This window comes from Mus caroli, unplaced genomic scaffold (genome assembly GCF_978045245.1).
Source record: "Mus caroli unplaced genomic scaffold, Mus_caroli_1 scaffold_2, whole genome shotgun sequence".
NCBI classification, from domain to species: domain Eukaryota; kingdom Metazoa; phylum Chordata; class Mammalia; order Rodentia; family Muridae; genus Mus; species Mus caroli.
In genome coordinates, this window is record NW_028227257.1 from 94,891,825 (window position 1) to 94,905,968 (window position 14,144).

Here is a 14,144-nt window from a genome sequence, read left to right on the forward strand (position 1 = left end):
AGATGCTTCTCCTTTCATTTATCGGTGGAAAACTAAAATGCATAGACATCATTTAAGGGATACCCCTTAATAAATGATACAGATGAAATATGGTTCTATCTAGTATCCAAACCTATGCCATATTTTCTTTGGTTCTTGTAAATTTTTCATTTCAAAATCATAAAAATTGCATCCATTTATTTGTAAAAATTTGGGAAATGCCACAAGCCTCCAAAGATAATGAGCCAATAACCTACTTCCTTCTTATCACATGTTATTCAGTAAATACAACTTGGATGTTTTTTAGTAAAATTACTTTAAAGTACAATTTGTCTAATATTTTTCCTTTGCATTAATGGTATTGCAGTCATGAGAACCTTCCAATAAAAATTCTGTGAACTTTGATTTAAAAATGCTTATATCCAGAGACTTGATGCCTCCAGGAAGAGGAAATGCCTGGGAGAGGCGAAGAGGAGGGCGTGAGAGGGGACCGGGAGGGAACAACAATTGGGATGTAAATAAATAAAATAATTATTAATAAAAATAAAAATAAAATACTTACATCGTATTCAATGTTCAAAACAGATACATTCTTCTCTCTTAGAGCTGAGCACTGAGACCAATTTTAGCAGCTGCAAATATCAGTAGAATAAATACCTTTTTATGACAATTTTGAACTGTGTTGAAGAATCAATTCAGTCTCGCAAACCTGTGTTCTTTCTGTTATTTTGTGCAACTGCTTTTCTCAAAATTAAGAGTCTTCCCATCACTTGGGAATCTCTTCTGCTTTGCTTCCAAACAATCTCATTTAGTTGCTGCATTTCTAGAATCCAGTTGTGGGCAGAGGAAAAAAGACCTGGAGTTAGACATGGACACATCTGGCTTGCTCTGGGTTACTTCTCATTCACCCACGGGGTGGCTATGATAGGGTGATATGCTTCCTGGACTGTCAGTCCTTTGTTTTCTAAGCTGGAAAATGGGGCACTAAGAAGCTTCCCCGGAAAGAGGGATGACAGGATTAAGAGATAAAACATGTGACAAGGACTCTAAGCATGGTTTGCTCAGGTAGCCTTTAGAAATGTTTGCAGATTCAGAAAGATTTTAACTGAGGTGTAACAGGGTGGGGAGGCTCCCCAACTCACGCTTTTGAAAATGACACTTAAAAAAATTTTTTTAAACCTACTTGAAAGCTTTTGGGTAAAATGACAGCTGTCCAAAGAGCATTTCCCTAATCCAAGCAACAGACTCCAGTCATCCAGGAAATTCTGAAAGCTTTTGTTCTCATGTTGAATTTACAAATCTAAAGGTTGTCATTTGGAGGCGTCTCAGAGAGCAGGTAAACCCAACCCACCACCATGAAGTCACTAGAAAAATCAGAGAGCAGATCTTAGCCCCTCCTCCCATGGCGCGGGGGGGGGGGGGTGAGCCAGAGAGGGTGTGGAGGGAGGGAGGTGGCTCTAATCCATCCAGACTGTGATTGGCTCAGGTTCTGTACTCTGGGACATTTAATACTGAAGGAAGATGCTGCTAAGGTAACAGCCAGCAAGGAGAGAGGTGAAGAAAGAAACGAAGTCTAGTTGTCCTCAGTGCAGAAGATTAACTACAGACCAAAACAGGGCACGCTGGGCAGGTGCTCACTGTCAGTTTCTGAAGAGCCAATTTAGTCAAAGGCTAAATTGAGTACCAGGACTGCTGTGGAATGAAATAAGAAGAAAGGAGTAGTTTTATGGCTCAATTATAGAACTAGAAAGTTTAGGCATCGACTTAGATAATCTCAGGGATCCAGGAATAATGAAGTTGGAGGAAAAGCTTGAGCACAATGAGAGCCTTGTTGGAAAAAGTCGACCGTGTCTCCATGACACACATCAGGCAAACGGGAAACCGATAGCTAATGGGAATCCGACAGCAAATGGGAAAGTGGAGGTCTATGAAAAGCAGGAGGCAAATCGCAAGGGCTACAGGCTCGGGAAATCTCTCAATCTGTACACCTGGCAGGAGATCCAGAGACACAGTCAGGAAGCAGACCAGTGGCTGGTGATTGATCGCAAGGTTTACAATGTGACTGACTGGGCTGGCAAGCATCCAGGTGGACGTCGGGTTCTCAACCACTATGCTGGGGAAGATGCAACGGTAAGGACATCGACGTGCTAACTATTCTCTCTCTCTCTCTCTCTCTCTCTCTCTCTCTCTCTCTCTCTCTCTCTCTCTCTCTCTCTCTCTCTGTGTGTGTGTGTGTGTGTGTATGCGAGTTTCCCTTCCTTCCTCCCTCTCTTCTGACCCCTCTCCCATCCCCTCCCACTTTCTTGTCCTCCCTTCCCTCTCTCCCTCCATTCTTTGCCTTTCTCCAATGCTGCTGAGTGCCTGAGGTCTTAGCTTTCATCCCCAAAACACTGACGTACATGATGTGCATGCCTGAGCTCCACTATCACTGGCTCCTCCCAGACCAATTTCTCAGGATTCCTATCTGTCAAGAAACTGAAAGCAGATGGGGCTTCAAGGTCTAGCTGTCCAATATGGGATACATTCAAATGTCTATGGTGAAGATTGTGACTTTGCACTGTGGATTTTTTCTTTGTTGTTTTTTAGTGTTTTATTTATCCTCCTTAAAGTAGAATAACTGTCCTATAAACAAGAAGTTATAAATAGATAAGTAATACCTGGGGAAGTCCTGTTGTTAATTCAAACAGGAATTTACCGAAAACAATTCACTTCATGTACATCAAATGTTTGTGAATAATAGTGAAAGCCAAGGACTTCCAGGACTTGGAGAGTTCACGGTTTTCTCCTGCATAGTGTAGCTCAAGCAGTTTGACAAGTGTGATGCAATTCTCACAGATGAGATCAAAGGCACCACCTTAGTTACTCTTGCCAGGGGTGTGCATGTTATTCCCACATCACAGCTGAGGTACCTGATGCTCAAAGAGGTAAGCCATGTGCATAGAAGGATTGATCATGATAATGCTGGTCTTCAGGTTGCTTTGTTTTAACCATAAAGTTCTGTGTATCTGCATGTCCTTTAAAATAAAATAAAATAAAATAAAATAAAATAAAATAAAATAAAATAAAATAAAATAAAATAAAATAAAACTTAGAGACAGAATATAGCTCAGCAGGTAAAGACATGTGCCACAGAGCCTGGCAATCTGAGCTCAACCTCCAGGGACTACCTGGTAGGAGATGAACCAACTCCTGCAAGTTGTCTTCTGACATCCACATGTATTAGTATACACACACACACACACACACACACATTAAATACGTTAAGTAATGCAAATGAAAAATATTTTAAACTTCACTAAGTGTTTGATAAGGAGGTATGCCAGACTCTTTAGTGCATTTAAGAATCTGTTTTTAATCTGGATGTGGTGAGGCACACCTTTAGCCTCAGCACTCAAGAGGCAGAGACAGACATATCTCTGGGAGTTCAAGGTCAGTTGAATGTAAACAGAGAGTCCTAGGCCAGCCAAAGCCCTATAGTATGATCCTAGTTTTTTAATCCCTCTTTAAATATTGTGTGCATCATGCACTTCCTCTCACGCTGCAGGTGTTCTTTTCTGTCACAGTACAGAAAAACAAAGAGCTAGAACCCATGTACAAACTCAAGTCAGAAAATCTGTATATGGCAAAACAGGAATTTAAGCTGGGGCTTGATAGTTTTTGCCTTTATTTCACAAACTAGCAAAGAATTTCTCCAACTGGTTTCTTCTCATAGAACATCTGTATGCAGATAGTATGTTCCAGAAATAGTATTTTGGTAGATACCTGATGGATTTTAAAGTTTAAATTTGATGTCTTTCCCATAACTCTCCTTTTTCCCCTAATTTTTCATCCCCCTTCACTGTCTAGCCCTTGATCTTCAGTCAATCAGATGAATGTCTTTCCACTCAGGCCTGGTCATATCTATACTACTTCAGTTCTGATACAGTTATTCGCACGCATGCACACACACACTGTAGCTATCTTTAGACACACCAGAAGAGGGCATCAGATTCCATTACAGATGGTTGTGAGCCACCATGTGGTTGATAGGAATTGAAATCAGGACCTCTGAAAGAGCAGTCAGTGTTCTTAACTGCTGATCCATCTCTCCAGCCCCTGATATGGTTTTTAAATAATGTTCAATCTTTACTTAGCAGCTAAGGAGGAGGTGTCATAGGTGTCAGAAAAGCACACTCAGAGCCAAGCAGAGTATATATGAAAATAAAAGAAGAACAATGAACAAATGTCAAATGGCAAAAAGACAACAGCATAAAAACAAAATAGCCACAGCTGCCTAGCTAGTCCATCCATCCCCTTGTTCCTACAGCACACAGGAAATACATGGCTTTATTTGTTTGTCTGAAACAAGATCTCCAGTGTGCCAAGCTGACCCTGACCTCTTGACCTCCACCTTCAGAAGGAAAGGCCATCCAGAGACTGCCTCACCTGGGGATCCATCCCATATACAGTCACCAAACCCAGACACTATGGTGTATGCCACCAAGTGCTTGCTGTCAGGAGCCTGATATGGCTGTCTCCTGAGAGGTTCTACCAATGCCTGGCAAATACAGAGGTGGATGTTCTCAGCCAGCCATTGGCCTGAGCACAGGATCCCCAATGGAAGAGCTAGAGAAAGGACCCAAGGAGCTGAAGGGATTTGCAGCCCCATAGGAGGAACAACAATATGAACCAACCAGTATCCCCCAGAGCTTTCAGAGACTAAACCACCAACCAAAGAGTAAACATGGAGGGACCCATGGCTCTAGTCGCATATGTAGTAGAGAATGGAGTGAATGGGTTGGTGAGCAGGGGAAGTGAGGAGGGGATATTGGATTTTCAGAGGGGAAACCAGGAAAGGGGATAACATTTGAAATATAAATAAAGAAAATATCTAACAAAAAACACATCTATTACAAGTTATGTGAGGAGCTGGAGAGATGGGCTCACTGATTAAGAGAACTGGCTGCTCTTCCAGAGGGCAGAAGTTAATTCCCAGTACCCAGATGGTGGTTCACAACCATCTATAACTGTAGTCCCAGCAAATCTGATGTCCTTTAGTGCTTCCACAGGTACAGCACACATGTGGCACATACATGCAGGCAAAACACATACACATAAAACTAAAACCTTAAAGATTAAAAGAAAGTAAGTTATGTCCATGACTTATATTTTTTAAAAACTTTTCTTAAGTTATGTGTATCTGTATGTGTCAGTGTGCATGTGAGCGCAGGTGCCCTAGAAGGCCAGATTTGGGAACATTGAATACTAATGTAATACTCTGTGTGGTGGTGCATGCCCTTGATCTGAATCTTTGTCTCTAGGCCAGACAGGGCAATACAGTAAGAGCATGTCTCAAAAATAAAATAAAATAAAATAATTGATTTTAAAAAACCAGAATGCTGGGATTATAGGCATACATCATCACACTTGGCCTGGGTCAGGGTTTTCTATGTTAAATCACAGAATTGCCTCACAGATGTGTTGGCCAGTACTTGAGCTTTCAATCATATTGAAAATTGCTGACTGTCTCACTCAGTTTGTAGTAGCCCAGGTGATAGATTTGAATTTTGATATGATTTTTAATACCCCAGATGTTAGGAAGTGGTCATTTCCAGCCTAGCCATTGAGGAAGAAATGCTTAATATCATCAAAGCCACCAGCCTTGATGATGCCACCTTATTAGTATTGAGACATATCAAGAAAGAAAATCCTATGTTTGGTCAACCACATATTTTAGAAAAATAAATCCAAAAGCATTCAAATAGAAAGTTCTCTAAAGGAAGGTGGCTCAAGAATGGTAGGAGAGAGACATGGGAAGCAAGGAAATTCTAATTCTCCCCGGCTACTCAGAGGACCAAGAACACATGTACTGGGATTTGTTGCGTGAATTTAGGGAAACTATTGAAATGCCCAGAGTTTCAATTCCATGATCTACAAAAGAATACCATTGTCTGCCTGTCTGAACTATGGTAAATGGAATGAATGCAAGCATAGTATGGTGTATAATTGAAGACATTAAGGTTCAGCAAATTATAGCATCCATATCCTCCAAGTGTGATTATTACTCTCAAAAAGTTTATTCTCAGCACAGAAATTCTGATTATAGTTTGTACCATTTAATTGGGATCAGAACACCAAGCCCAAAGGCCCAAGGACAAACGCTCACTTTATGGCTTAGGAGGTATTAGCACAATTTTTCCTGACTGGCAACTGAAGACCACAGTATAATTTCTGCATAGTAGATACTAGACTCATGACTGCACTTGCCCAGATAGCGTACCTTTCTCTTAGTTACAGAGAAACTATTTTCTGGGCCTACTAAAAGGTGAATAGGGTACTTAAGACATGGAAGAAATACCACAGGGTCAACTCGAGTAAGTGACTCAGAGGTCAGTCACTTGCCTTTTTAAAGCTTTGTTAGGAATCTGGCCTAATGTTTAAAACTATACATTTCAGAATGGAGTAGACTCAGCGGAGATCTGGGATCCACACTTATAGGGGAGGTCCTGAGGAGACTGTTTAAGCTCTTGGAATCTTCATTTCTTATTAATTAAAGGAGATAATAATATTTTAATCTTGGTTTTTGTTATAAAAAAATCAATGGAGGTCAAAGAAAATGCCCCTTATGGTGCTCAGTTGAAATTAAATATTCAACTGTGACAGTTTTGTATTTTGTCATCTCTTCATTCTCCTGAGATGGATTTTAATGCTCTCCATGGTGGTTTAATAAACCAATAAAACAAAATCCACACATAAGCTTCTGCTACTGCATGCATTGTTATTTGGTTGCTTGCAAGCTATATAATTGTGAGCTAATGTAAGAGTGTCAATAAACAGAGTTTAGGGCTCAGGACTTCCCATGTTTATGAATTTACTGAGGAAAAGCCAGTAAGTTTAAAACTATTGTAAAGATTATCATTTAATTTCACAATGATAGATTATTTTTGCAGTCTCTAGAATGAATATCTCTAAGAATTTTGATGATAAGACACACATACAAATAAATACTTGTCCATACATTTTATACTAGACATTGGTATGTTCCAAGGAATTAGCTACAATTATAATGGTAGATACATAGATGCTGCAATGTTTGCAATAATGAGAGCAAGTTCAGGGCAATCTCTCAACATCACACCTTAGGAGAAGCAATGACAGGGCTGAAGTCAGAAAAGTGTTTGCCATTTGTGATGGTCTGTATATTCTTGGACCAGGGAGTGGCACTATTTGGAGATGTGGCCTTGTTGGAATAGGTGTGACCTGGTTGGAATAAATGTGTCACTGTGGGTGTGGGCTTAAGACCCTCACCCTAATTGCCTGGAAGTCAGTCTTCCACTAGCAGCCTTTGGATGAAGATGTAGAACTCTTAGCTCTGCCTGCATCATGCCTGCCATGCTCCCACCTTGATGATAATAGACTAAACCTCTGAATCTGAAAGTCAGTCCCAATTAAAGGTTGTTTTGTTTTTTTTTTTTAAGAAGACATTATAATTGGTTATGGTGTCTGTTCACAGCAGTAAAACCCTAAGACGCCATTCAAGCATGAGGGCTTGAATGTGAATCCTCAGCACTCTCTTAAAATGCTGGGCACTGCATCATGTATGTGGTCCCAGTACTGGAGACCTTTAAATTAAAGGATATTCTTTACTATCAGTGTAGACACAGGTAGATTCCTGAACATTGCCTCTGGCCAGCTAGCATAGAAGAATTAATGAGCTCCAAGGAAGGGAGAGGCACTATTCAGGGATAAACAGTATCTCTAAGAATAAGGGAGAGAGTGACTGAGAAGATGCCTGACTACAACCTCCAGTCTCCATATACATGTGCACACACGCTCACATGAGCACACACACACACACACACACAATATAACACATTCTGTCAAGTCTTTTCTTATATTGAATGTGGAAAAAACAAGGAAGAGATGGCCAATGAAAGCATAGAATGAGTCTTCCTCAACACTTTAGAGGATGCTTAGGGAGAAAACACACCATGTACAACTGCAAAAGAAAGAAACCATATGGACTGGGATGAGCTCAGCTGCCAGAGGCAAAGCTAGGGCAAAGAGAAGACAGTGTGAGAAAACAAGGTGAACATATGTGACTATGTCATGACTACGTATCCAAGCATCATGGCCATCCACTTCCTCTGCTTAGCATAATACTGGCCAAAGTGCACACTTGACTGATGGCTGAGAAAAACAGACAAAAGACATTCCAGGTTCTAGGAGATGAAAATAGACCATGGCAGCTAAGAGAGAGGGGCACAGGAGACCTCACCCTTCCTGAGTATCCATAGGAAGTTAACAGTCCTAGCGATAGAGAGAAATCTTTTCTTCAGTAGTGTAGCCATGTTTAAGGAATCCATGCTCCTATAAATAATCTCTCACTCTGGATAATATAAGCAACCCTAATGAAATTCTTTAGGTCATCAAATGAAAGAGAAAAGGGAGAAGGAATAAAAAGACAGAAAGACAGGAGGGAAGAGGAAGGGAATCTTCTAGAGTGTGAGAAGAACAAGGGATAACTGTAATTAAAATTATATATTCATAATAACATATATAGAAATTGTATGTATATGGTAATGCCATAATGAAACTGATTGTTATGTATAATTACCATCTGCTAGTAAAAAAGTTAATTACAAAAACATAAAGAAGAGAGAATGGAACATAGAAAGATGTTGCCACTCTGAGAGGTCAGCCTGGCAATTAACTAAGAAACTAAGAAAAGACAGTCAATTGCTTCTCGGCCTTTTGGCTTAGATCAAATGTAGAAAAGACAGTCAAAAGGAAGGGAACCAAGATGGAGTCCCAGAAACATGTTGAAAGTCCAAATAGAGAATGAACAACAAAGCTGGAAAGAGAAGATGAGTGGGAGTAACACTATGGAGACATGATTTAATGTTTGATGGGTAGCCAGATAAACAAGGAGGATGCCAATCTTAATTGATGTGGGCACCTCAGTAAGCCACCCCGGTGCCCATTATTAGAATATCAAAAGAAAAGTTTGTAAGGTAGGAGAATGAAAGGATAGAGGGAGAGGGAGGAGGTGAGAGAAAGAGGAATGGCAATAGAGAGAAAAGGCTGGAATTCACCTGAAAGTAGCAAATGAAGGCCTTCCAGTGGGACTCTGGTGGAGATATAGCCACCTGAAAGCTCATGTGGGCACCCTCTCACGCTGCTTCTCTCTCCCAAGGCAAGGACAAAGATGCATTCTCCCCATAACTCAGTCTACTTACAACTCACCCTACATTTGGATCTCAGGATTCTTGTGCTAGCCACAACCTAGAAGCATACAAGTTCTGAAAAAAAATGGGGTGGGATTACTCAAGGGAATGTAAAAACAAGTGGTCTTATGTATTCCAGGCTACCTGTAATTCACTATATATCCAACAATAACCTCTTGGCTCCACTTCCCAGTATGGACTTATAAATTTGTGAGCTCATGTGTGGGAAAAGCCACATCCCACATGTCTTTTTTTGTGATATTGATCCTACTGGTGCCTCATGAGTTTGTGTTTGTCTGTTAATCATCATCTTTTGGAACAGTTCAACCCTTATCAGACTAACTGCTAGGGTCCAGGTTTGATACCTAGCACTAAACAATATTCCAAAGTAAAATAATATTCAATATGATATGATGTGATATGATTTTGGAAATAATTGGTTTCAAGAGGCACTGCAATATTATGCAATTGATGGTGACCTTAAAGAGCAGAGATGATTGAAGAGGGAGTCAAAAAGAGTGCAGGGAAAATGGGAGCAGCATATTATTCATGCTTCAGTCATTCTGACACCTCATGCAGAACTGCTCTGCCCACCTGTTTTTCATATTTTCCTTACTCATCAGGGGTGTATTCACTGCACATTGTATTCTAGGCACAGTGGTAGATGTTAGGTCTACATTAATTGATAACTAGTAAACAGTCTTAGTTTCAGAAGCTCACTAAAGAAGCAAGGTTCAGTACAATACAAAAAGGCTTTATAGTCTATGAGATGGCTCAATAGGTAAAGACAATTTGCTGCCAGCCATGAGGGCCTGAATTTGAGCCTTGTGATGAATGAACCCCATAGTGCAAGGAGAGGACTGGTTCCCAAAGTCTGTCCTCTAACATCTATGCATGTGTCCCAATACTCATTAAATAAACAAATAAATGTGTGTGTGTGTGTGTGTGTGTGTGTGTGTGTTATGAGATTGCAGGGGGTATTCGCGAACAACTTTCCTCCATGTGCAAAGGATGGAAAATATCTAATATTGGTAACAAATTCTAAGAAAGACCTTTGTGTAGAGAAAACTGGAAGGAGGAACTGAAGGGAAGAGTATAAAATCTGTAACCATTCAGTTCTATAAAGGTGGAGAATTTTACTCAATACAAGGTTCCAGTAGTGAATTCCACAAAGGGTTAGCCTAAGGAGGCAAATTGAAGTCAGCAGCAAAGTGCTTCATGAGACTGCCTACAGTAGGGAACCCATCACCATTTGTCCAGAAGATACAGACTGATTTTAATATTATCTCAAGATTATCTAGCAGCATGTCTCTCAGGAAAAGGATTATAGATATTGATGGCTGGGGTAGAACTTTATGGTGTCATTCCTCTATTTAGCTCCAAGGTCAAACATTAGCTCTGCTGTTCTCCATGTAGTATGTAGGAAAACGCGATGTCTCTCTGTACAATAAAAGCAATAACTCTTCACAGGAATAAGCTGGTAGCTATGAGCCTGTATGGTCCTTGTACATAGAGTGAATTCTGTATATACTGGCATTCCCAGACTTCTTCCTTCTCTTTACTCCACGCCCTTCAGCAAGAGCATGCTTGCCCAAGAATGTGGGTAACAGAACCTGTTTTTACTAGCTTTCAAGCAGGGATTTCACAATTTAGTATATGGATTCTATTAGAAAAGCATTGAGTACTTTAAGATTAAATGAACTCCTTTGTTCTACTTCCTCAATATTATGATGCAAAGAGCTCCACAAATCGTCATACTTACTGTTCTGCAATATTCTGTGGCTCCTCAGTGTCAGTCCCCAGAGCCCAGACTTCAGATCATTCCTCAGGCTCAAAAGTGGCAAGGAACCCAGAAGAGTAGGTTATCAACACAACTTAAAATCATGCTAGATCACTTTATTGTAAGGTCTACTAAATATTCTGAAACTTATTATGGTCATCTGTACGCTGACACTTGATCCGCCAGTATGCTATCCCATTCTAACCTGCTGAAAAACAGCAGGTGGATGATTTAATCAGTATAGATTATCATGAGACACATAAATCACTCCCTTAACCAATGAATAATTATTTGCCTGGTTAAGAGAGCTAAACTTTAGTATCACAGAATGTAAAAAAATGTAAAACACCTTTGAAAAAATGTAGCCCATTGTTGTTCAAAGTTATCTTGAGAAGTGTGCAGAGTAAAATGAACATAGAGCCCAGGAGGATTCTAGCATTCTATCTATGGACCCTTTGGTGAAGTCAATCTACAAACTTGATATTACTGCATACTTCTAATTCATCATATATGTACCTTCTCACATGAAGGCTTATGCAAACTTCCATGGCACTAAAAATCCAGGGTTCAGTATATTCATTTGTATAATCAGAGCCTACTGATGGTTAGAATATATAAATAAAAGCCTGAATTGCCACATTGAAGAGAAGGTTGAGTTCTTATCACTGAACAAACATAAAAAGATGGTTAACAAGTACTATAGAATGAAGCCTAAGAAAATGGTTCAGTGGTTATAAGTACCTGTTATTTTTATAGAACCCAGTTCGTAGCACCCATGAGCAGCAGTTTACAACAGCCTGTAACTCCAGCTCCAGGAGATCTCATGCTCCATTCACCATTGCAGGCTCTCACACTCATATGTACATATACATACATACCCATAAACATAAGTAGTGATAAAAATAAATCTCCTTTTAAAAGTACCATATAGTTAGTATGCACCAATCAGCATCCTAATTAATCCATTCAAACCTTATACTGAGTTCTGAATTGAGTGTCAACTGTCACTTCAATTTAAAGAAGAAAATATAGGATTCATATAAGGCAAGAACACAAAAGGCTCACACTTGCACAGCAGTAAACAGCAAAACCAGATCTGAAGTGTAGGAATGGCTCCAGAGTCCTCGTTTTACAACCAGTACTGTGCAAAGCCATTGCTCCACATTTGTACCCGATCCTTGAGTATATATTCCAGGCAGAACATTTGTTATTTTTATTCAGTTTTAATCACTCCAACCTCAATGTCATAACAGCAGAAAGCTAATAATCCCCATCTTGTAAAATCCAACCCCCCCAAAAAAAAATTATAAAAGCACTTGGGAGGAAAGAGCCATTTACTTGCAAACATACACAGGATATAAGAACTCCACCGTCCTGCAGTGATGTGGAATTACTACTTAGCAACATCATTTCTATGGCGTGATGAGAGTCCTTCGATGATGAATAAAGCTGAGAGTATACAGCCCATGGCTCAAGGACTGTACTCCTCCAATCATTCATATCTTTATTTTAAGATGTTGCTCTCAAATTCAATCTACTGTTCTCTGGAATAACTAATTGAAGAGGCCTCATTCTTCTGAAACTTAGTCAAGAGCCTAAAGGGAACCCTCAATAGAAAATGTAATTTGCGTAGAGTCTTGTTGACTGCATGCCTTACATAGTTTAAGAAACTTTCACATGAAACTTGATATGGACTTTAAAAAGACTCACCATGGCTAATTAACTAAAGGAACTCTTCTTTTCAATGCTTAATAAAAAGAAACAATGATGTAATCAATGTTCTAGGAATTACCTGTTCCTCGACAGTGTCTGCCCTAGACCCTTGTAGAAGCATCTCAAAAATAAAGTTGGTGCCTCACCTTAAAGCATCAGCATGGTATTATAAGCAAATTCTCTGAGGGAAGGTCTGTGCTGTCGCCAGTTTAGGACCAGGATGGGCAAGGAAGGAGCATGGGTGAGAATAAACACATCTTTTACATGCTTCTAACAAGTATCTATGCTTTACAGGATGCTGTCAGGGCCATGCACCTGGATCTGAGCATTGTGAAGCTGTATCTTAAGCCACTACTCATTGGAGAACTTTCTCCAGAAGAACCAAGCCAGGAGAAAAACAAAAATGTAAGTACAGCTTCAGGATCGAAGAACGTAGAAGGATTGGGGTAAGGCTGTTCCCCAAGAACACTGAATATTACTAGAGTATATCCTTATTGTCTTCAAGGTGTCCACCCTAAGACTTTTCCCCAACTAGAGGCCTAAAATACTGGATAATATGAGCAGTAGGAGAGTATTTATGACTATCAGAATGGCTGCTAACTAACTGGGTAAAATGTAGTATATCCAGGATGAAGGGGCAATTCAGGTGAAAGAAAGGGTGGAGCAGAGTAGCAGGATATTCCATCACTATGCTCAGAACAATGCACAAATTATAAATTCTGGAATTTTCTTCTATTTTAGTTAGGGATAACTAAAAGTAAGTGAAACTGCATGAAGTGCAGGTTCTTTTTTTTCTCCATCTACTGAGGATTGATTCTTTCACAAAATATCTCCTGATTGAAGTTCCCTCCCTCTATTATTCCCAACCCCTCTCTCATCATGATATGATCCCTGTCTGTCTCTGTAAGGATTCTCAGAGATTATAATAAAATATAACAAAATATAATAAGACAGAATGAAAACCATCACGGGAAATTGGACAAGACAAACTAATAGAAGGAAAACAGCCCAAGAAAAGGCACATAGACCAGAGATACACTCATTCCCACACTCAAAAGTCCCATAAAATACTAAATTAGAAACAATAATGTATATGCAGAGAGCCTGGTGCAGATCTTGTGCAGACCCCTCTTCAGTCTCTGTAAGTTCATGTGAGCTTCTACAGGGCATTGTTTTCTTGATATCCTCAATCTCCTCTGGCTCTGGAACACTGTCTGACTTTGCTTCCTCATGCTTCCCTGAGTTCTGAGGGGAGTAATTTGGTATAAACATCTTATTTAGGGCTAAGTGTTCCAAGGCCTTTCTCATTCTCTGTGGTAATATTCAGCTATAAGTCTCTATATTTGTTCCCATCTCAAGGAGGAAGAAGATTCTCTGGTGATGGCTGAACAAGGCACTAATCTGAGTATAGCAGAATATCATTAGGAGTCATTTTATCACTAATTTTTATACTTTTGTTTTTATTT

At 39.8% G+C, this 14,144-nt stretch overlaps 1 protein-coding gene across 1 annotated transcript in view; it reads left to right on the forward strand.

Annotated features, from left to right (window-relative positions):
• Window positions 1-1,509: 1,509 nt before the first annotated feature.
• The window catches only part of LOC110289969 (fatty acid desaturase 2-like protein FADS2B), a 45,122-nt gene continuing 32,487 nt past the window's right edge, over window positions 1,510-14,144 (forward strand). Inside the window, exons 1-2 of the mRNA XM_021156410.2 lie at window positions 1,510-2,109; window positions 12,973-13,083. Of these exons, the coding sequence (XP_021012069.1) occupies window positions 1,771-2,109; window positions 12,973-13,083 (450 nt within the window). The 5' untranslated portion in view covers window positions 1,510-1,770. The remainder of the gene's footprint in view (window positions 2,110-12,972; window positions 13,084-14,144) is intronic.